At 47.7% G+C, this 21,940-nt stretch overlaps 3 protein-coding genes across 5 annotated transcripts; 2 read left to right on the top strand and 1 right to left on the bottom strand.

Annotated features, from left to right (window-relative positions):
- The first annotated feature begins 2,694 nt into the window (after window positions 1–2,694).
- Window positions 2,695–4,866, top strand: AKAP14 (A-kinase anchoring protein 14). Its single transcript, XM_064518197.1, has 4 exons — window positions 2,695–3,182; window positions 3,375–3,554; window positions 4,324–4,376; window positions 4,731–4,866. The coding sequence occupies exons 1-4, from the start codon at window positions 2,895–2,897 to the stop codon at window positions 4,813–4,815; spliced, it is 606 nt and encodes a 201-aa protein (XP_064374267.1). The 5' UTR covers window positions 2,695–2,894; the 3' UTR covers window positions 4,816–4,866.
- A 554-nt stretch (window positions 4,867–5,420) lies between these two features.
- NKAP (NFKB activating protein) lies at window positions 5,421–10,457 on the bottom strand. 2 transcript variants are annotated; one of them, XM_064518195.1, is made up of 9 exons: window positions 10,062–10,457; window positions 9,823–9,903; window positions 9,345–9,418; window positions 9,021–9,134; window positions 8,520–8,565; window positions 7,990–8,105; window positions 7,763–7,838; window positions 7,102–7,251; window positions 5,421–6,442 (listed from the first exon to the last, which is right to left on the bottom strand). In XM_064518195.1, the coding sequence occupies exons 1-9, from the start codon at window positions 10,403–10,405 to the stop codon at window positions 6,268–6,270; spliced, it is 1,176 nt and encodes a 391-aa protein (XP_064374265.1). In that variant the 5' UTR covers window positions 10,406–10,457; the 3' UTR covers window positions 5,421–6,267. The 2 variants fall into 2 exon arrangements, with proteins under 2 accessions (XP_064374265.1, XP_064374266.1); XM_064518196.1 differs by having other exon boundaries at window positions 8,520–8,562.
- Window positions 10,458–10,491: 34 nt separating this feature from the next.
- On the top strand, window positions 10,492–21,693 carry ZBTB33 (zinc finger and BTB domain containing 33). 2 transcript variants are annotated; one of them, XM_064518190.1, is made up of 2 exons: window positions 10,492–10,712; window positions 16,696–21,693. In XM_064518190.1, the coding sequence occupies exons 1-2, from the start codon at window positions 10,685–10,687 to the stop codon at window positions 18,738–18,740; spliced, it is 2,073 nt and encodes a 690-aa protein (XP_064374260.1). In that variant the 5' UTR covers window positions 10,492–10,684; the 3' UTR covers window positions 18,741–21,693. The 2 variants fall into 2 exon arrangements, with proteins under 2 accessions (XP_064374260.1, XP_064374261.1); XM_064518191.1 differs by lacking the exon at window positions 10,492–10,712 and adding an exon at window positions 15,236–15,469.
- Window positions 21,694–21,940: the final 247 nt, after the last annotated feature.

Below are 21,940 nucleotides of genomic sequence, written 5' to 3'. Positions count from 1 at the left end.
GCACGGCGGGAGTGTCCCGGGACGCGGGCCGGGGCAGCGGCGGGGAGCGCGGCGCCGCCGGGATGTGGTACGAGATCCTGCCGGGCATGGCCATCATGGGCATCTGCCTCAGCATCCCCGGCCTCTCCACCGTCTACATGCACCGCAGGTGCAACGGCGGCAAGGTCAGCGCCGCGCAGGCCCCGCCGGAGGCAGCCCCGCCGCCTGCCGGGCCCTGCCCCGGGATCCGCCTTGCCCCAGGATCCCCTCCCCTGCCCCGGGACCCCTCCTTCCCCCCGGGACGCTCCCCCCCTTCCCCAGGATACCCCCTGCCCCGGGACCCCCTCCTCCCCTGGGACCGCCCCCCTGCCCCGGGACCCCCCGCCTTTCCCCGGACCTCCTCCCCGGTGCCGTAGCACCACGCCCCGTGTGTGCACGCAGGAGAAGAGGATCGCCCGCTACCCCTACCAGTGGACCCTGATGGAAAGAGACAGGCGGCTGTCGGGCGTCAACAAGTACTACGTGTCCAAGGCAGGTGCTGGGGGCCACGGGTTGCACCCGCGTGTATCGGGGGGGCGGGAGAGCCACGCTCCCCCCCGCGGCCCAGGGCTCCCGCCGCCTCTGCGGTGGGCAGTGGGCACTGGCAGAGCTTTGTACATGCTGGGTTACCTGGCCCAGAGCAACCTGCCCTGCGGATGTGCACTTTATTTATTTAGTATGTGGCTTAGGCATTTCAGGAGTGTAGTTTGAGAAACTGGACACTGGGCTATGCATTCTTGCAGAAGAATGCTGGGGGCATTACGTGTGGCTTGCAGGGAGTGATCCGTGGCTGGGGCGGCGGGGGGGGGGGGGGGGGGGGGGGAATACTTGGCTGTGGTGGAGAGAATTGTGCATATTGTGTTATTTGTTTTTCAGGGTCTGGAAAACATAGACTAAGAAGAGAGCTGTCTGAAGAATCCCTATATCTACACAAAATGATTTAACTCTCTAATAAAGATATACATGTATTTAACTGTTGTATTTATATTGTCCATAAACTTTGAATAGAATTACCTGCCTCGTTTTACGCATGCTGTAGGGTGATACAATGCTCAGGTCCTAGTGTCTTCCTGTATTTCCTTGTACATGTATTGAAAAAGTAGTAATACTGCAGAAAAAGAAAATAAGCAGAATTATTCCAGATTTCCATCATCATGAATAATGGCAAGTTCAGATCTAAAAATTTGCATCTGAATTTCTCCACTGGTCACTAGGGCTATGACCAAGTGTTTCTGACTGGGGCTATCACTAGTCTTGAACCAAAAGACATATTTTGTGTCATGGAGCAGAGAGAGGTAAGTCTGACACTTCTCTAGGGACCCTGTGCTCAGGCAGTCAGAGAAGACCACAGCTGGAGGTGTCCAGCTGCTTGTGCTTTTTAAATGTGGTCAGCCCTGGTTTTGGCCTGTGGCAAGCTTGTTAAGGTCCCAGTTTTCTGAAGGACTAAAGATAGCTTGGGAATCAATGAAATATTAACCCAAAACACTTAATAATCAGCTAGTCAGCTACAGCACTGAAAGGAGAGACACAAGAACCAGAAGTGAGAGAACCCCAGGAGGGCAGGAAATAAGTGAGAGAGAAAGCAGCAATCTGGGGATCAGGCAGGAAAGGGAGACGGACATGGGCTTCCCGGGCTTACGCCTGCCTCGAGCACCTCTGCTAAGCTACAGCCAGGTGAGAAGCAAAACAAGGCCACTTTAAGAAAGGTTTGTTGTAGTCTTTCCAGACACCAAAGAGGCTTTGAACAGTTCCTGTGAGACTAATGAGCAAAGTTTCACAGCCCTGTGTCACTCTGGTATCTCTAGTAATTTTCTTGTCTCTTACAAACCTAAACCAGCTTCCCATTGGTGTCACTCCCCTCTTCCACCTGACCTCAAACAGTAAGCATCTCTCAGAGCACAAGGAGGAGGATCTGTACTTTGCCCATTTACTCCTGCAGCTGAATCGCAACGTCCTCTCGTCCTCCTGGAACAGTGCCTGCCAGGGGTTTAGCATCCAGCACACTGCTAAAACGTCTCTGGTCTCTTTCAGTTAGCGTCAGCAGTCCTTTCCCTAGATGTGCCCTCTGCAGGGCTGTGCGTCCCAAGCACCGCTGTTCAGAGCTTACAGTGCCTCTGCAACAGGTAGGACTGAGTCTGCGTTTTGCAGAGAACAGAGCCAAACGCTAGTTCCCAAATTACTCAGATGTTATAATCAGAAAATCAGGCAGGATCCTGCCTCTGCTCTGCTGTTCGTATCCACTTCCCCTCTGTGAGCCTATCCCTGCCGAGAAGGAACCCGCCCAGGGGCTCTGGCCGTGGGGGCTGCACTGGCTGGGATGCCCAAGTCACAGGAAGGCCGCAGAGCGCGGAGGCCGCACGCCCTGCGTCAACGCTCCCCCTTGCCCGGCAGCCGGGTTGCCACGGCGGCGCCAGCACAAACACGCCCTGCGGCACTGGGAAAGGGCGGCGGAGCGCCTGCCCGGGCAAGGTGCCGGCAGGACAGCGGGACGCCCGCACAGACAGGTAGGGAAGGACAAACGCCGTGGCGCTGCCGGGGCCCTGACACGGCGCCCCGGGATCACGCCAGCCACCCTCGTCACCAGACTCCTGCCCGCGACCATCGGCGTATGCCCCCGAGGCCGCTTCCCGAGAAGGGCCTTTATCACAGCGCGCTAACCGTCTTCTGCAGCTGCAAGACTGCTCAGATCAGATCTACCAAGGGAGCAGCAGATGGAGATGGGCCCGTTGCTGGTCAGGCTGTTTCGGTATCCCCTTCCAGATCTGCCCAAAGTTGTGGGAAGGATCAAAACTACCACACGTCCCTCCCTCCCCCAGCTCTGAAGAGCAACCCTCTCTCAGCCAGTTTGTGTATTTCTCTTTCTAAAGTTGAAGACAATGGACAAGGGAGAGGAAGATGCTGCCATGGAAGAAAAAGCACGCAGTGTCATTGCAAATGTGATAAGCAGTGCAAAACAACATCTTCTAGATTTGCAAAAAAAAGGGAAAGGTAGTGAGCTTGCTTTATTTGCAGTGTCTTGGCATCTGTCAGAGCCTTCCCAGATGGCTTTTTCAGCATTTTATCTGTTTTCAGAAACTGAATATGTCATCAAGAATATTCAGTGGACCACATGCAAGAACTTCACAGTGGAGAGAGGAAAGCAGCAGATTGAAGAATACATTTCTGTGAGTGACGGTTCCATCCACTCATTTCATTGCAGCTATATGAACCTTTTGAAAATTGCAGTTAGATTGCACCCTCTCACTGTTGATTAGTACAAAAAATTAAGTGAGAGCAACTCAAACTGTTTTTAGCATCTCCCTTAAGTGCTCTCTGCTAGACAGAGGGAATCTTACAGTGTGATGTGTGCTCAGCAGACATGGGAGTTTCATGAGAGCTGGCTTCACTGGTCGGAGTTTCTCCAGGAAGAGGAGCTGAAGTATAGCAAGAGGTACCATTACAGAGTGTGCTGGAGCGTCCCAACACGCAGAAAACCCATCCCACGAGCCACGGCAAGCGTCTATTTCATTATAGAGATCTCCAAAATCAAACCAGCTGTAAGTATTCAGAAATAGCACACAGCAATCCTTCAAAGTACAACAGTAACACTCCTATTTCGCTTACCTTGAATGACAGAAAGCAATAATTTAAACAATTGTAGCCCATAACAGTTGGCATTCTGAGAGTTAGTGAAGTTAGTAACTACACTCCAAAGGGACAGATTTTATCGTCAAGATCGTAATGCAAATCTTTGCCTCTATTACAAAGCATACATAGCATTATGCTCCAGAAAAGCCTGGGAATACTAATGCACAAGACATACTATTCTACAGATATTCCCTCCTGTTTACTTTCTGCCTAAGTTTCTACCACACTTGCTACTGAAATCATTTAATTAGTCATACAGTCTATGCATCCAGAGTTCCACTATTCATCTGTGCAACAATATTTTGGAGCTCAAGGGGAAAATAAAAATTGTAAAAGAGTAGCAATTTTTTTCTTCCTCCAGAACTTACACTTGGTCATACTGAACCTTAGTTTTTCTACTTACTGGCTATGGATCCCTGAGTAGCAGCCCACAGACCACAGCCACTGGTCATAAATCACACCCTAGCACAAACTGTTAAGGTTGTAGCATCCCCTTCACATCAGAATATTCACAGATGCTTTAAAACAAAACTATTCTAACCTGTATCAGAAGTGTTGCACAAGTAAACAGATAGTTTCTTAAGAAGTGGATAGTAGCTCTCACCAAATTAAGATGTCTGCTTTCTGAGGTCCTGTAGTTCAGTGTGTAAACTCTGCCCTGTCCCTCTTCTCTTGCAGACCTTGCCCGTGGAGGTATTCTTTGTACTGGAATCGAGCAGGCTGATTCACAGGTACGCGTTAATACTATTCCATCACTGACACGACTCAGGAGTTCTAGCAAGCTTCCCCGTGCCAAAACAAACAGGGAGCTTGATGTAAATAAAACGTTTATGACAGAGGTAATTACCAAAATCTTGCTAAGCAAAACCTGCTATTACCAGCCTTCCTCCAACCATGGCATTGACAGCCATCCCACGAGCACCTGCCTTCCACATAATGAATTTGCAATGGATTTATGCAGGTCTAGAAGGCATTATTTTTCCAGCAGATATGCATATCTTGTGAATAAAAGCCAGCTTTCAGCTGGCCAAACTTGAATTCAATATTGTTCTTGCCATTTACCCTATTATTACTCCCTCCTCCAGGCCAGGACAGTGTCGATTTAGAGAAAAGTGGCTTAAAGACATCATTGAAAATAAAATCACCCTCATGGAAAGCCTTACTTCCTAACGAACAGCTCCAACTCACTGTCACCAGTGCGATGTCTGTCAGTATTTTATGAAGAATCAAATACACATAATAAAAAATAACAAAAAAAGAATGGCCCTTGCTTCCTAAGGAGTTTTTCTAGCTGCATGGATACATAACAAGCATTAATCTGTGGAAAATTAACAAAATCAACTAAGGCCTGACCTGGCAGCTGGTTTTACATGGCAGCTCCTTGCAGGTATGGTTGGGTGAGACAGGACAGCACCAGGTTCTAGAGAGTGTAAACATGAAGAGGCAGCTGGGCTGCACTCACTATTTGTCAGAGACAGGTTGGCAGAACTCCAGGGCAAACATCAGATTTGTTTTTTTTTTTTTTTTAAATACAAACATAAAAGATGTCTCTGCTGCTAAAATTACAACACTGAGATTTTGGGGGGGGGGAAATAATCAATAAAAAAAAACTTTTTTTTTTTTTTTTTTTTTTTTAAGTATTTTAAGTCAAAGGGGGCTGCTTCTTGAAAATATGCAGTTGACTCAAAGGTAACAGCCACATAAGCATTCACTGGAGTAGGCCTCTGGGTACAGAGTCTAAAAGAAGCTGTGTAATACTACTGAAACAGACCAAATTAAAGTACTACAAGAGTTAAAACGAGGTTTTAATCTAGAGCACTTCCACAAGCAAAATAACAAAATTAAAATAAATTGATACATCCTTGTTACCACCTGCATACATCCAGGGGTTCCAATCACTGCAGCCCACCACTCCGATACCTATGTATAACATAGTAGAAAAAGAAGCAAGCAACTTCGCTCTTCGCCATGGGCTTTGGTAGATTCTAGATCAGACCCTGCTATTAGTACTGTCATTTTATACCCCAGTTGCAGTCTGCTTGCTTTAAAGTAACTGAAGCCAGTCTGTATTAAATTACAAACTCATTTCTATTTACAAGTGTAGTTTGAACCACAAAAGGAACTCAGCTGTTTTGAGAAAAAAACTGTAAAGGACTTATGAAAAAAATACATAAGTGGACAGTCTTAGATCCTATACAGGAATTCCTTAATTTTTACTACTATTACTAGTAGCTTGTTTCTGATGGCCAGTCTATTCTCATTCGCCAAAATAAATGGAAAACAGCACTTATCAGTATCAGCAGCAGGTAACGAAACCCTCCCAGGGCATCCTTCTGCCTGTCCAATTCAAAGCAAATACAGAGCATTGCCACCTTAAACCTTCCCTGCCTGTTCCTGAGCCTCGTAGCCTTTCAGTTTACAGGGATTCTCTGCAGATGGTGAACAAATCATCCAAGAAAATCTGATAAAGATAACTGTGTTTCCTTCCTACAAGTAATCCATTCCTGAGGCTTGGCCCCATTGGGTGAAAGGCACTGCAGCACTTGCAGCTATTTTCAAATCATTACTGGAACAGGTTAGCTGCTGCTTGCTAGAATCCATGCTGTATCATTCAAAAAATAATTATTTGTCATCTTTGCCCTTAGTCTTCCTGTAGACCATCTCTCGGAAGCTTGCAAGGATCTTATTCTCTCGTTTCCTTCTCTCCTCCTGGTTGAAGGATGCCAGAGCTCTCTTTTCATCTGCGCTGTAAATCTGGTTCTCTTTACGCAGACGCACAGCTTCCATTCGGCGATGTCTGTGGAGGAGAACATTGCGTTCCTCAGCAAGGGCAGAGGGATGCAAGGGCCCCTCTGCGTCAATCCATCAACTGACCCGAATGTTTTCAGCTTATAAATAAGGAAGATAGATAGACAAGAGAATCCATGCTGCCCATAAGACTCCTCAGGAAGGAGCATGGCAGTTAGAAGCTGATTTCTGAGTTGTCTGCCCTCAGGCACTCAAGAGGCAGCTCCTTCTGCCCCCAAGGTGCCAGCTTTTGGCTCTCCAAAACATAAGTGAAACTCCAGCTGTACTGGAGTTTCATGGAAAAAGCATGGGCAACCTCCGGCATTTTGATTTGTCTCATTGAAGAGCCAGCACGTCACCACTGCTGTCCAAAGACACAGGCTTTGAGCCATCTGACTTGAGCATCATTTCTTTGCAAATACAACATAATTAGAAGTGGGTTAGCCGAATATTTTTTTAGTTTATTTTTTTACTCTTGAGGAGAAAATACCTTAACAAACTCACCATATATCTGTAGCGATAGGTAGTTTAAAACAGATTATTGCAAACACCCAGACCACCTTTTTCTCTGTAGTTTCAACTAGAGCTTGGAAGCAGTTTTTCCACTGCCCAACAGAGGAAGCAGCTCTTGGAAACTTCACTGAACCATTATCATTATCAAAAACATACCTGCTACCACTCATTACATAGCCAGAGCTCTCGAACGATGCAATCTCTTCACTGGTCAAGCCGATTTCACCTCTCCGGGGTATACGTTTTCCTGCTTTTACATACTCTGCCATTGCTGCACCTTCACCAGGCAGCAGGGCGTGTCCATAGCTTTAAAAAAGCAGGGATTTTAATCAATCTCAAGTAGAGAGAGAAAGCCTGAGCTAAAGCATCTAGCTTCCCTGTTCACCACTTACTACAGCCACATTTTTAAGCATTTCCCAATTCTTTCCCACATACTAGCATGTTTCTTCTCTATGGCAACCCCTAGCAACAACAGCTTAAATTACTGGTTTGATCAAACTTATTAACAGTAATGAAGGCTGCATAAAGTCACAATATGGAGAGCATTAGAATAAAGTGTATCACGGGTACCCTATTGAAGAAAAGAACAACTAATTTATCTAGGAATCAAGGCTAAAAAGCATAAAACAGACTATTCTACCTGAATTCAGGTCAAGGTAAAGACTAGTATCGCTACCACTTCAGTCCTTATGTTTCTGGGACAGCATCTCTCTCTTTATGATACATGTCATATTATTACGACATGTCCCTTTGGACAGAAATCTTCATGGTTGATCTACCTGATTTGACCTAAGTATTATCAGAGCTGGCTACTCACTTAAGAGGTCTGTCATCTTGAGACGCATGTGTTTTGGGAGCTTCTGGTCCAATGAGGCTATCAGCTTCTGTATTTTCTGCAACAACCAAACAGTGAGGAAGATTAATACTGTGCCCATTATTCTTTGTTATCAGATTAGTTACGCAGGTCAGTGACACCTAGCAAATAAATTAATGAAAACAGCACCAAGGACTTTTAATCCAAGTTCTAAAGTCATGTGAACCTACTTGATCTCTCAATCCACAGATCTTCTCCTTGAAATGTTTCATCGTCAGAATCCTCACTACTTGAATCACTGGATTCCTTCCTGCTCTTTTTATTTTTCTTTTTCTTATACTTCTTTCTGTGATAAAGCCAAAGACAGACATGCTGCTCACAAAAATTTAAGAGGAATGAAAGCATTAGGAATCAAGCTCAGCCGATTAGTTTCTCAAGGCAAATCTCACCTAGGGAAGGATTGATTATACAGATACAGGTTGCTGTTCTTTGATAGGAAATATCTTATGGCAAAACAAAAATAATAAATCCACTGTTATGCTTGCCATGTAGTGTTAGAAGCAGGCTCCCCACGTTTCCCCCGAGTCCTCTTTGATCCAGGGTTCTGTACATTTAAAGCTGATACGCCACATCAAGATTGTTTGATAGTACTCAGTCTTAACTACAGGAGTGTGCAGTCTTCCTCGCTGCCTGCTAAGAGAGTGGTGTTGCCCTCTAGTGAAAAGCAGGTACAATTATACATAACATTTTAGAGACTTACTTTCTGTGCTTCTTTTTCTTCTTTTTGCTTTTCTTTTTATCTTCTTCTGAAAAATAAAAAGTATAAATCACTAAAAAGATGACTGATCTGAACTAAAAAACCCCCCACTGATTTATTGCATTGTGAATAAATAAAAATTGCCTCCACCAGAATGCTTTAGTATCGAGGTTCTCAAACATAACTTGCTTCGGTATCAAATATTATGAAGAAAATATTAATAGAAAGATAGTTGCATTATTGTTTGATATACTCATGAGCCATCTGGCATGAGATACTAACAGATGTTAAATTCAGAGATCCTGCTTCCTGATGTAAGAGCGCAAGCACTCATCAAGAAAAACCATTGCAAACCCAGTAAGACAGTGAAAGAACAGTGCGTATGGCTGATGGGGCAGCTCCGTAGTTTCAGGGCACCAGGAGCTGGAAGCTTTGCTTTGCGCTGTGAGGAGCACAAGGAGAGCTCTCGGACCACGCAGACCAATGGAAACTGTCTTTTCTTACCGCTGGAGTCTGACTCCGACTCACTGTCGCTGTCCTCAGAATGTTTTCTGCGTTTTCTTTTGGATGCCTTTTGCTTTTTCTTCTTTCTTTTCTTCTTCCTCTTCTTTTTCTCTTCTAGAATGTTTTCAAAAGACATTTTTAGAGAACAGGTGAAGACTATCTAGCTCCATATACATATTTCAGGATCTTACTATTTGAACTGGAGCCCATCACACTCACTTCATCCTAACAAAGTCAGTCAATCTCCTGCAATCCATAGCAGCAGACAGTAGTCTCAGGTAACCTCCAAGTTTTGAAACAAGTTGTATAGGCAAAACAAAATACCTTCTGAGCTGGAATCCGAAGAACTACTCTTAGATTTTGCCTCTTCATCTTCTACGGGAGTATGTTCATCAGAACTGAGTAAAAATAAGAAGTTTATTAGTCAAAAACCTATTTTGTAATATTTAGTAATTCAAGATCAGATATACACCACTGACCAAATGCACGCTTGCAGATTTTGAGATGATACTTGCAGTGAACGAAACCATTAAACAGCCAGTCTGTAGCATGAGAACTGCTTTGAGAACCACAGCACAAAGGGGAGTTTGCCTGATCAACAATATGCAGAGGTCTCATATAGTCGGTATGTGGGCGTTATTTGGAAAAAGCCATGATCTGGTTCTGTCAGTTCAGAAAGGAACTTCTGACACAACATGAATGGGGGAGAAGAGCAGTGCAGGGCCGGCAGAGCTTTGCAAGCTAACTCAGCACGGCACGCAGCCGGTACCGCAGGAGGGGCAGAACAACGCCCAGCCCTTACTCGGGGTCGGGAACCTTTGGCGAAAGCCCCCAGACTTCGGGCGCCCCGAGCTCTCCGATTCGCTCCCTCTCGTTCAGCCTCCTGCAAAGGAAAACAGCCGCGCTGAGTGAGGCCCGGCGCCCGGCGAGCAGCGCTGGCCACCCCCGCCGCGGCCGAGCGGGGGCAGAGCGCGGCGGGGCTGCGCGGCCGGGGGCGGCGGGACCCCGCCGGGGCGCGGGGCGCGGGGCGCGGGCGCTCGCCTCTGCCGCAGGACCTCCTCCTTCTCCTTCTCGTAGTAGTCGGGCCAGGCCTTGCCGCCGTGGTGGTGGTGGTGGTGGCCGTGGTGCGCGGCGGCGCGCGGCCCGCCGGGGCTGCGCTCGCGGGAGCGGGACCAGCTGCGGCTCCGCCGCGGGCCCGAGCGCCTGGGGCCGCCGCCGCGCTCGCGGGAGCGGGACCGGCGGCCGCGCCGCTCGGGGCTGGCGGCCCGCGGCGCCCGGCTCGCCCGCGGCAGCGACGGGCTGGCGGAGGAGCCGCGGCTGCCGCTGCGGCGGCGCCGGGACGCCGGCGACTCGGGCGGGCTGCGGGAGCGCGACACCGGCGCCATGTCGGCGCGCTGGGGCTCCGGCCGCTTCCGGCGCCGCCTCGCGGGCGGGGCCGGCGGGGCGGGGCGGGGCGGGGCGGGGCGGGGCGAGGGCCGCGTGCCCCGGCCGACGCCGTCCGGCCGCAGCGGAAGCGGCAGCACCGGCGGCGCAGCGCAGCGCAGCGCCCCGCGCCAGCCCGCCCGGGTGGCAACAAGGCGCCGCGGCGGCGGGTTCCCGGCGCCGGCCCCGGTGCGCTGCCGGCGGCGCGGCCGGTTCGCGTCGCCGCGGGCCGCCCCGGCGGCATGGAGGAGCGGGCGGAGGCGGTGCCAGGTAACGGCGCCGCGCGGGGGCCGCGGCCACACGCCCGAGGGGGGCGGCGGGCGGCGGCCGCGCCCGGGGGGCGGCGGGGGGGTCCGGGCGGCCCCGCTGCGCTCCGCGGGCGACGCGGGGAGCCCGGCGCGGGCGGCGGGGCCGGGAGCTGTCCAGGGCGGCCGGCAGCAGCACTGCCCGGCGGACAGCTCACGGCGCCGCCCCGGCCCCGGCCCCCGCTGCCACCTCCGCCCTCCGCCCCTGCCAATTCAGAAGTTCCCCGCCGGCGACACCCGGGGTTTGCTCTTGGTCGCGGCAGCAGCGAGTTAGGAGCGCCCGCAATAACAGTCCTTGGGGGGAAGGCTATCCGCACGTTACAGTTCCTGTATTAAGAGCGCACACCTGGGAGCCTCCTTCCCCCTCGCGGTGCCGTGCCTGAGCACCTTCCAGCGCTTTCTTAAAAAAATCCCCCCGCTGAGGAAACAAGTTTCCGCTTTGCCTAGGGAAGCGCCGCGTACCGCTGCTCGGCTCTGGCCAGCTGAGCGTACGGGGGCAGCTCGGACGGCGGAGCCGCCCTGGGCAGCCTGGGCTTTTTTACGTGCTTCAGAAAAGATGTGCGAGGATGTCAGGCTTTTTTTCAAAAACGAACCGTATTTCAGTTCCCAAAGCTATCGTACCCAGCACAGACACATCTGTAAGTGGCAGGAAGTCTATTTAAATTGTGAATTAGCTTGGGTGCATGTAGCCACGTGCAGAACGGCACAGAGAAGATGTCACCAGAGGTTTGCATATGCATACGGTGTTACTGCGCCCTGTGTCTGTCTGAAGACAGCCTGGTGTCTCTGTAGTGGGGGCTGGTTAATATTTGCAATAGCAGGGAGCGCTGCTTGACGGAGTTCGTTGCTAATCCCTAATTAAATTAGATAAGGCTATCTTCTAAAAGGGTGTTGCCTTGGTCGGCAGTAGGGTCATTTGAATGAGACAGATGGAAGTCTGCAGCGGCTGTACCTCTGCCAGCTGAACCTGTACTGCATGCATTAAGGTTCAGTGACTGTCGCCCCGAGCCGCCCGGCCGAGAGGCACCCGAGACCCGGGCTGTTCCCGAGGCGTAGCTCCTTGTACGTACTCCTGGCACTGCTTACATGAGGTCACGTCACCACCCGAGGGGACAGACGGAAGCTGCTGGGCTGGATGTGTAGTGGAGGGACCAACCACGCGTTGAGTCAGTGCAGCCCTGGAGAGCCCTGGGGGCACGGAGAGTGCCCAGCCCCCCTGAGACCCCCCCGAGCGCGCTTGCACCCAGCAGCGTGCACAGACCACAGATTTGGCCCCGAGGCAGCTCAGCTCTGGGCTGCCACAGCGGTGCTGGGAGCCGGGGCGAAGGCCCGGGCACGTGGAGAGCGGCAGGGCGCAGGATGCGGGCGCGGGGGCTCCCTGGGCTGCCGCAGCCCGGCCCCGGCTGGGACACGGGCGGGCCGGGGGCGGCGGAGGCCCCGGCACTGCCGCCTCAGCGCGGCTGGCCGTCCGCCGCGGGGTGCGCCGAGGCAGCCCGGCCGCTCCCTCTGCGCCCCAGCCTCGGCGTCGGCAAACCCCGGCTGCAGCGCCTGCCTTTCAGGAGCTTTCTGAGCCTTCCTTAGTTAATTCTGTGAAGTGCTTCGAAGCACTTTTATTCACAAGTTATACAACCCGTACATACACAGCATCCATATCAACTACGAATGTCAAAAAAAGCTTCTCTGGCATTTAAATTCAGTTATATCACGATTTATGTAATGGGACTGACAAGAAAAATACTGTCTGAAAATACTTCAAGGCATGAATGGTGGAAATTAATATTTGAGAGTCCTTCAGAAGCAGTGGTGTTTTAAGCATTCCACTATCAAATAATATTTCTGTACCTACAAGTATTTTTAGGCAAAATAACTGTTGAGTTTTGATTGTTACTGAGGGCCCCTTTCCTAAATGGAAATTTGCCTATTTAATAAACTTTATTCATTTTAAAATAAAATACATTTTTCATGACTGGGAACATTTCTTCCTCTCTCAGGTCTGTAAAGTCTTTAAAAGAATTTTCTGTTCCCATAAAGTGCCTTTTTTCAAAAAAAAGGAAAGAACTCTTCAAATTGCTTAACTGTAAACTTGTTGCTGAGTCACTTTTTTTGTCTTCTCCCCACGAAAACTTACACACTGCTTCTTTAAATGTTTACTTTACATTTTCAGAGCCTCTATCCCAGAGTTTCCTTGAGTCACTTCTGTGCATCAAAATAAAAGTTCCTGTTGTATCTTTTATTTAGTTTTTCATTTCCAAGAACACCAGGCTTAGTTCTATATTCTAGCCTGCTTTCTTATCACTATCTCAGAGCCAATGGTTCTTTTAATTACTCACTGTATGAGTTTTCATATGAACCAAATCCCCACTTTCTAGGCCTAACTAAAAATAAAAGAGGGAAAAAAACAAAATTAAAAGGTACAGGCCAGACAAAAAATACATTGAAATTCTGCAGTCAGGTGAAGAAGGAATGAGTGGCAGCTTCACTAAAATTTTTCAAGTTAGTCAGAGCATTAACTCTGTCCTGATCATAGCAAGGTGACAGTGATGTTCCGATTTTATACCTGGAATATGAAGCTGCCATAGCAAGAAGCTTCAGCAAAAAGGAAAAAGTCAAGGAGATGGTGCAGCTCTCACAGCTAGGCCAACATCTTTTAATTTGGCCAACAATTTTGTGCCTAAGGTAGAGCAGTCTGAACCTGATTTTCGAGAGCTGATGATGCTTCAGAAGTAGGACTCTTTCCAAACCAGTGCTCATCTTTATCTGTAGCATTTCCTGTTAGTTTTCAGGAATGAGACAGGCAGTGAGGAGAAGGAAATTCCTTAAAGCAGAAGTGTGAAAGGCAAAGAAATGGTCTAATTTCAACCATCGGACATTTTTGGAGGAAGAAAAAAGAACAGCAGATAATATGTTAAGAATTAAAACAATTATAGTATTATTTTGATTTAAGATAAGCTCCTATGTAAAAATTGCTAAAAAAAGCTATATCAAAGGGGACAATTCACTTGAAAGGTCATAGAAGGAAAAAAAGGCTATTTTCCCTGATCATCCTTTTCTATTATTTACTCTTCCTCATTCAATCCTCAGAAGGAGCCTATAAATAAACAGAAATCAGCTCTGTCACATTTCAGATCTGAGAGCTCTCTTCAAAGAGCCTCTTCTGCTACCAGCTGTACAAATACAGGGAGCATTGCAGGTGATTTTCTTGCTAGAGAGGCTCTAAAAGCTAGGCAGGACCATTTTATTGCTGATACATGCAGTAAGGGAGCTGCAGTCATTTGTGCCAGTGTCTGTGGTGGCCTGCTGATGTTTTTGGTTGAACTTGATAGAAGGACATTTGGTCTTAGTGAGTATTTTCAGCCTTAAGAGAAGCAAGAATCTCTGTGATTCAAATTCACAAAATCTAAAGAAAAGAAGCACGGATCAGTAACCAAAGATAGAAAAAAAATGTATGATGTTGCTGCTCTTTGAGTGTTCATGAACAGTGACAGTTTCAGAGAGACTGCGTTGCATATATGTCACTTTGATGACCAGAACTCAAACATGCTGAGCACCGCATTTTGTCAAAGTACTTACGTTCATACAGTTCCTAGCAGAGTGCGGTCTAACACGTGCCGCTGTGATGCAAATAATACAAAATAAATGATCCTGCAGAGCAGGCGAGCGTGGGTGTTCAAGTGTAGATTATACGAGATTTCCTCGCTCTTGGGTGGAGGCGCAAGCTGTGTCGGGGGCTGGTGGTGCAGTGCCACGCTGGTCTCTGCCCCGGGCAGGAAGTGACAGCCCTGCAGGGCAGATGCGAGCGCGCGCGCCTCAGCCGCCTCAGCCAAAACGGTCAGACACGAGGCAGATGCTGGGGGACTTACCCGGGGTTCGTCTGGGGCAGCAGGAGCGGGATGTTTAGGAGATGGGCAGGAAGCCCTCCTGTCCTAACAGAGCTAAGGGCGGAGTGAGGCCTGAGTGCTCCTCCCGCCTCGCTCGGCCCTCGGCTGCGCCAAGCCTCGGCAGAGCCGGGGCGGCAACGCTGTGGCAGGGCCGCACCTGGCGGGCTCAGGGCTGGTGCTGGTGGGCGCCGAGCTCCCTCTCCCCTCGCCCTCCCATTTCAGCGCACGCAGAGCGGCCTCAAGCACCTTGGCACCTGTGACCCGGCCTTCGTTTTGCCTGGGAGCATCAGCAGGGAGATCGCGGGAAGGCGCCAACAGCCGAGGGGCCCGCGGCGACCGTTACCTCAGCGCGGCGGCCGTTACTGCCGCGGCACGGCAGCGCACGTTGGCCAGCGGGCCCCTGGGCGCGAAGCCGGGCTCGGCGGGAAGCCGCGCCGCGTTAACGTGGGAGCCGGACGCGGCTGCGTCGGGGCAAGCGGAGCCCGGGCCAGCCGGGAGCCGGCCGGTGGCTGCGGGAACGCGCCCGGCAAGGCCGAGGCTGCGGGCGGGGCGGGGCGGGGCGGGGCAGGCCCCGCCCCTCCCTGCCACCCCGCCCCGCCCCGCTCCGCCCGGCGGCGGCGGCGGCCCGAGCGCGGCCGGAGGTTGCCGAGGCCGTTCGGGTCGCGCAGCCGAAGGGCGCCGAGCGCGCTCGGGCGGGGCGCCGCGGCCCGCAGGGGAGGGCAGCGCGGCGCAGCGGCCCCTGGCGGCCGCGCGGCGGGGGCGGCGCCCGAGCCCGGGGAGCGGCGGCGGCGGCCGGTGCCCGTTGTGCGCGGAAGGGCGGCGGGTCCCGGCGGCCGGAGCACAGGTAACGCGGGTCCTCGCCGCGCTCCGCGCCGCGGGCGGCCCCCCCTCCCCGCCGCCCGCGGGGGCGGCGCCGCTGCCTCGCCGCGAGCAGGAAGCGGCGGTGGCGGCACGGCCTGGCCGCGCGGCGGCTCGGGCCGCCCGTCAGCGCCGGGGCGGGGGCGCGGGGCCGCCGCCGGCACGGCCGCCTGTCAGCGCGGCGCTGCGGCGGGGCCCGGGCGCTGCCCGCGGCGGGGCCGCACCGCGGCCGTTTAACGGCCGGGCCGCGCCGGATCGGGCCGGGCCGCCCCGCGGCTGGGCCGCCCTGGCCCCAAACGCCCGTTTCCGTGCAGGACTGCGGGCGGGGGACATCCGCTTGCGGAGCTTTCGGTCTCCCCGGCGGTGCACGGCGGTCCCGGGGGCGCCGCCGCCTGGGTCTCCGTACGTTTGTTGTTGAGGTCTGGCCCTGCCTGCCATCCCGCCCGTCAGGACAGGCGCGACACGGCGTTTGCTACGCGAAGAAAACTTTCACGAGTAAAACGACGAGCTTCTGAGCTCTCATTGCCCAGTCGTATGTTTTGGGGCGCTGAGCTGGGAGTGACAGCAGGGCGGTTGGTTTGACTTTCCACTTCTCCTTCAGTAACGTGCTGCCCCGCTGTCTGGGCTGCAGACAGAGTATCCTGGCAGGAACAGGAGGAGGGTAAAAAGTTCCTCTCCTTCCTTTTTACGGGCAAGGAAGTGAAATATCAGTAGTGTTTTCATTAACCTCAGGGACTGGTAAAATATGGGTGCACACATTTTGTTATCTGGCCCATCTGTAATCAGGATGTTGTTATCATAACTGTATCTAGAATATTCTGACAATTAAAAAAATCTATTAATATTTTAAAACAGGAATTGTAAGCAACCTAAATCTTACATCTTCTTTGTTTTCACCTTTACCTTATTTGCTATTGAGTTATTACACTTATATTTTTTTCCTCTGTTCCTCACCTGGCTATCTCCGCTGTTAAGAACAGAAGCTGTATTTGGAATTGCACATACTTCATGCAGAAGATGAAGGGGCACATAATAAGAAGAAACGAATATGTGGAGTGCTGTAGCATATAAGCTTATGAATAATAGCTCAGGCTGAGATTTGCTTCTCAAAAATAAAAGGAGCAAAACTGAAAAGGTGGGAATTCTGTCATGCAGTTTAAACTGTAAATCTGTATTTTTACTAACTTGATACCTTTTATTTTCTCTCTGTAGGAATGGAGGACAAGAAATTGATTTCTGCAACAGACACACAATATTCTAGTGTGCTCCTTCAGTCTTTGAATGAACAACGTGGCCACGGACTTTTTTGTGATGTTACTGTCATCGTAGAGGACCGGAAATTTCGAGCTCACAGAAACATCCTTTCTGCCTCAAGCACATATTTTCATCAGCTTTTCTCAGTGGCTGGGCAAGTAGTTGAATTGAGCTTTGTAAGAGCAGAAATTTTTGCAGAAATTCTTAACTATATTTACAGCTCCAAAATAATCCGTGTTCGATCAGATTTGCTCGATGAACTGATTAAATCAGGGCAACTATTGGGTGTTAAATTCATAGCTGATCTGGGTGTACTGCCGTCAGAAGGAAAAAGCATGCCAAGTGAGGCCAAAGATAGCGCTCCAGAAACTGTAACTTCTAGCCCAGGTCAAAAGGATGCTCAAACACAGGTACCTGCAACACGGCAAGAGAGTCGAGAGGTAACGGGTGGGATGCCGGTTATAACAGAATCATTCTCCTTACATGGCATACAATATGAGACTGCAAAAATTACCGTGAGTGATTCAGATGACGAAGATGATGATGTCATCTTTTGCTCCGAGATTGTTCCCCCAAAAGAATATACTAAAGATACCACTGCTGCAGCCCAGAACCAGCCTTGCCCAAGTCCGGCTGGAGTTTCTGACCAAAAATCGTGTGGCAGTGGTGGCTCTCCCCTTCTGACCAGCACCACAGCAACTCAAAAACTCACTTCATCTGCCAATCAACCAAGTCCAAACCAAACACAATCAAGTGCCGAGTCACCTGTCTCTTCGACACCACAGCATTTGACTCCCAATATCATTTTGCTAAACCAGGCTCCACTTAATTCATCACCCAGTGTCAGCTCCTCACATCAAACAAATGTGCCCCCTACAATTAATTTGCTTGAGGAGAATCAGCAGCCATCTAAGAAAGATTCTGTAACTGGAATGGAAACAACTGCAGTTGATGATGATGAGGAAGATGTTGAAGATGATGATGAAATCATTAGCTCCTCTAGTCCTGGTTCAGTCAGCAGTAACTCTTTGGTTCAGCAACCTTCTACACCCAAGGCAGTGCCCTCTGAAGGTTCGGGTGTACAGAAGAAACAAGTTGTTACGTTTTCACAAGAGCCGTCTTCTAAACCTGGAGAATTCAAAATAAAAATCTCAGATGTTCTTACTGGAAACAACAAGGAATTTAATGCAGGTATAGCATCAAAACATGTGGCAGAAGGGCAGAAAATCATAACCTTAGATACAGCAACTGAAATAGAAGGCTTATCCACAGGTTGTAAGGTTTATGCAAATATTGGTGAGGATACATATGACATAGTCATTCCTGTGAAGGATGATCCTGAGGAAGGAGAGGCCAAACTCGATGAAACGCCTAGAACATCTGGTGATGATTCTCCAAGCAGAAAACGCATGAAAGTAAAGCATGATGACCATTACGAGCTCATAGTGGATGGAAGGGTCTACTACATTTGTATTGTATGTAAAAGATCATATGTATGTCTGACCAGTTTACGGAGACATTTTAACGTTCATTCCTGGGAGAAGAAGTATCCGTGTCGATACTGTGACAAAGTTTTCCCTCTGGCAGAATACCGTACAAAGCATGAAATTCACCACACTGGTGAGCGAAGGTACCAGTGCTTGACGTGTGGCAAATCTTTCATCAACTATCAAGTTATGGCCTCGCACATAAGATCAGTTCATAGTCAAGACCCTTCTGGAGATGCCAAGCTTTATCGTTTGCATCCTTGCAGGTCTCTGCAGATTAGACAATATGCATATATTACTGATCGTTCCAGCAGCATACCTGTAATAAACGAGGATGGAATTGTTTATCACGTTGACACAGGAAAGGAGGGTGCTGAAGGAACAACATCTAATCCTCCAGCCAAACAAATGACCTGGGATGATATTTTCATTCCGCAAGGAAATGAAGCAATTTTTAAACAAAATCCATCAGAGGGAAGTACTGAATTTGAGTTTGTAATACCAGAGTCTTACTGAAATGCATTAAATGCTGGGGGAAAAAAGCTTCAGTACAGAAAAATTGCAGCTGTTTTCAGTGAACCATTAAAATCATTGTAAAACAAATTGTTAAAGTGAAAATAAGTTAACTTGTTCTACCAAGCCATCAAATGGTAATACTTAGATGGATTAGCTGCACGTAATTTGTAGAAGAGATTCATCTGAAAGTTTACTTGAATACAGAATAAGACATTTCCAAGGAGCTGGCAGTGTTTTCTAGTACATTAATGCTGATCAAAACATGGAGCTTTGTAGCTTGAAAAGGTACAGTTTCTTCTAAAGAATTAGAAAAAAAAGGCTTCTAAAGTAATCGAGGTATTTCCTGTACCCACATTTATTATGTAAACCCTTTCTTTCACATTAGCACTTTAATGTTTAACTGTGTTTAGACATTAACCAAGACAACAATAAGATTTTTCACCATAGTCTCTTGAATATGGAACCATTTTTAAGAAATCCCACAACTCGTGCTGTTTCTGTGAACAATGCTTTACTGCAAGGGTCCAAAATAACTGCTCCAATAGTTTGGAGTAGTATATTTTTGAACTAGCATCTTAGTTCTGCTTTTATAATCAATATGAATGAATCAGTTACCTTCATACAAATATTCTTGCCAACAAGAAATATTCAGTTTGGACTAACTTGAGCAAACCTTATTTATATTTCGCGGTATGGTGAGCAGAGAGTATCCAGTGGCTGGGCCATTATATTTTATTCTTTTTGCAAAGGGAAAAAAATAAGCTTAATAGTGAAGAAGTTTAGAACATTTAGGAAGGAGATAATTTTGCATTTTAAAATCTTGGAGAATAATGTTAAGTTTGCTTACTGCTGGAAAATATGCCTGTAATTTGGAATAAATTGCTATTCCTTTTTTGCTCTTTATGGAGAAATGCTTCAATCTGGAATTTGAAAAATAATCCTTATGCTACATTTTCTAGCTGAAGGCTTTGAAATTTACTTCCTAAAACTGAGAAATAATGAATGGAAGTGCTGTATCAGCTCAGCACTGAGACTACTCTGGATCTTGTATGATTATTTAGCTAGATTTTTAAGTGAAACAGGAATTTGGATTTTTCTCCCCCCATTTAAAGAGGGTGCAATCATGGAGACTAAACCAACAATCAAAAAATAACCCCCCACTCCCCATAATATATGGTATAATTTCTGTACAGTTTCCATAGCAGAGACATCTATTTTCAGTTTATTACATTGCCCCTTTTTTCTTCTTGCAATTGGTACATGTTTAGACACTTAGAAAATAGTTAGTAAAAGTCCAACTTGAACAAGAAATAGTAAATATGAAGAAAAAACCCAACAGCTGTTCACTGGAGTCATAGTTTAGCATTTCAGATTTAGTGACTTGTTGAATTTTTGTAAATGGTAATATGAAAATTGCACAGATGTTTTAGAGATGACTGAGAAAGATTGTTGTGCATAGTACTAGTTAGTTATTGGTAACCTTTCATTACTTAAATTGCAGTTAAAGGTTTTTCTCCTCTTTTCATGATTTAAGTAAACATCTTAATCCTATGACCTTCAATCTTAAGGTTTTAGACATCCAGTATTCTTGACAGAAGGCTATTTAAATGGTAAATGATTCAAATGTAGCTTGAGCTATAAAAAAGGGTACCAGAGATCAGTATCTGTAACGATGGGAGCAAGAGGAGAATTTGTTTACCTTCTATATGTAATACTCAGCACTTCTTTTTTGTAGGCAAAGAATATGATATACATGGTTATTTTCAGATCATGTTGCAAACTGCTTTGAATATAAAGGGGTATGCTTTCAAATGTTACAGGTTGGCTGTTGTCTGAGATGGCGCTTCGGCAGTCAACATAATCCTCACAAGGAATATTGATTGTCTGTATTAGCACAGGTTGCTCTGACTTAACTAGCTGTGTGCTACATAGAAACTTCTTGGACTTTTTGTCCTGAAAAACACAAGGTTATTTTGTTACTGACATTGTGACACATCTGGAATTAAGCGTACATTGCAAAATATACATTCATTAATAACAAAAAATAACAGCTATCAATATTTGCTGCTGATATATTTAAAACCTTAAATTAAACTGTGCCTACTAAAGGTCTCTCTTTGGAGGAAAACTGGAAAATTAGGGCTTTGTAACTATCTTTGCTAGAAGACTCGTGCTTGCATGTGTCTCAGGGTCTTCAGTTTTCCTTGGAAGTGATTTTTGATATCCAAAGTCCAGAGATCATGTAAAGCATTTTTTAATGTCACTTCCAATATTTATTGAGTTGGAAACATGTTATATCCCTTCTTTTTAAACTTTTTATGGGGCCATGAGCTTTTGTATTTAGATTTCTGGCTATTGCACTTATAGTTGTTTTTTGTTTTTATAAACATTTAACTTCCAGTTTAACTTAATGATAATTGTTATGTAAATATTAGGAAATTGGCTTTGGGGTAATGAAAATAAGACGCCTGAGTCCAAAAAAGCAATTATCTAAACAATAAAAATTTCAACAGAGATTGGTAGCAAAGCTAACAGTCATTTATATACGTATGAAAACATTACCTGATCTGCTACAAAACGTATCAATGATGGCTGCATCCTGACTGTATGGTTTCTTTTGGGATTCATACCACAGCATTCCAGTATATAAATGAAACAGATATTGAGATAACAAAATTGACAGATTACTTATTTATTTTGTACTGTTAAGGCATGCAGCATATAAAAAGATGCAAAAGCTGACAACTGTACACATTGAACATTGAGTCTACAGCTGTTACCTATGAACAGTTCTGTGTGAAACACTGATCATTTTTACCAGGTCTGTAATGTATATACTTGTACAGTCTTTCCTTGACACACTTTTTAAAGTTGTGTTCTACTTTTCATTAATAAATACTTGATATTAGTTCTTAGAGCTTTCTATGGCAAAAATAAAAGGTTTAATTCTAAAGATGTGTAACATGTTTCTTTTCAGTGGCAGTCAACTTTTACAGGCTATTAAAAACAGTAGTGAACTCTGAAGTTAGGTATTTTTTGCAACTGAGCACTTTTTTCCCCCCCAAGAAAGTGAATTAGCTGGAAATCTCCACTGCATAAAGTGAACTGAGTTTTGTGATACCCACTTACTCTCAGAATAGTTGGAGCTGCTGTGGAGTAGTCCGTCCAACCACTAATGGGGTTGCAAATGGCCTAGAAAT

The sequence above is a fragment of the Dromaius novaehollandiae genome, chromosome 11, assembly GCF_036370855.1.
Source record: "Dromaius novaehollandiae isolate bDroNov1 chromosome 11, bDroNov1.hap1, whole genome shotgun sequence".
NCBI lineage: Eukaryota > Metazoa > Chordata > Aves > Casuariiformes > Dromaiidae > Dromaius > Dromaius novaehollandiae.
Note: the sequence above shows the minus strand (reverse complement) of the source record. Positions and strands in the feature narration are given on the sequence as shown.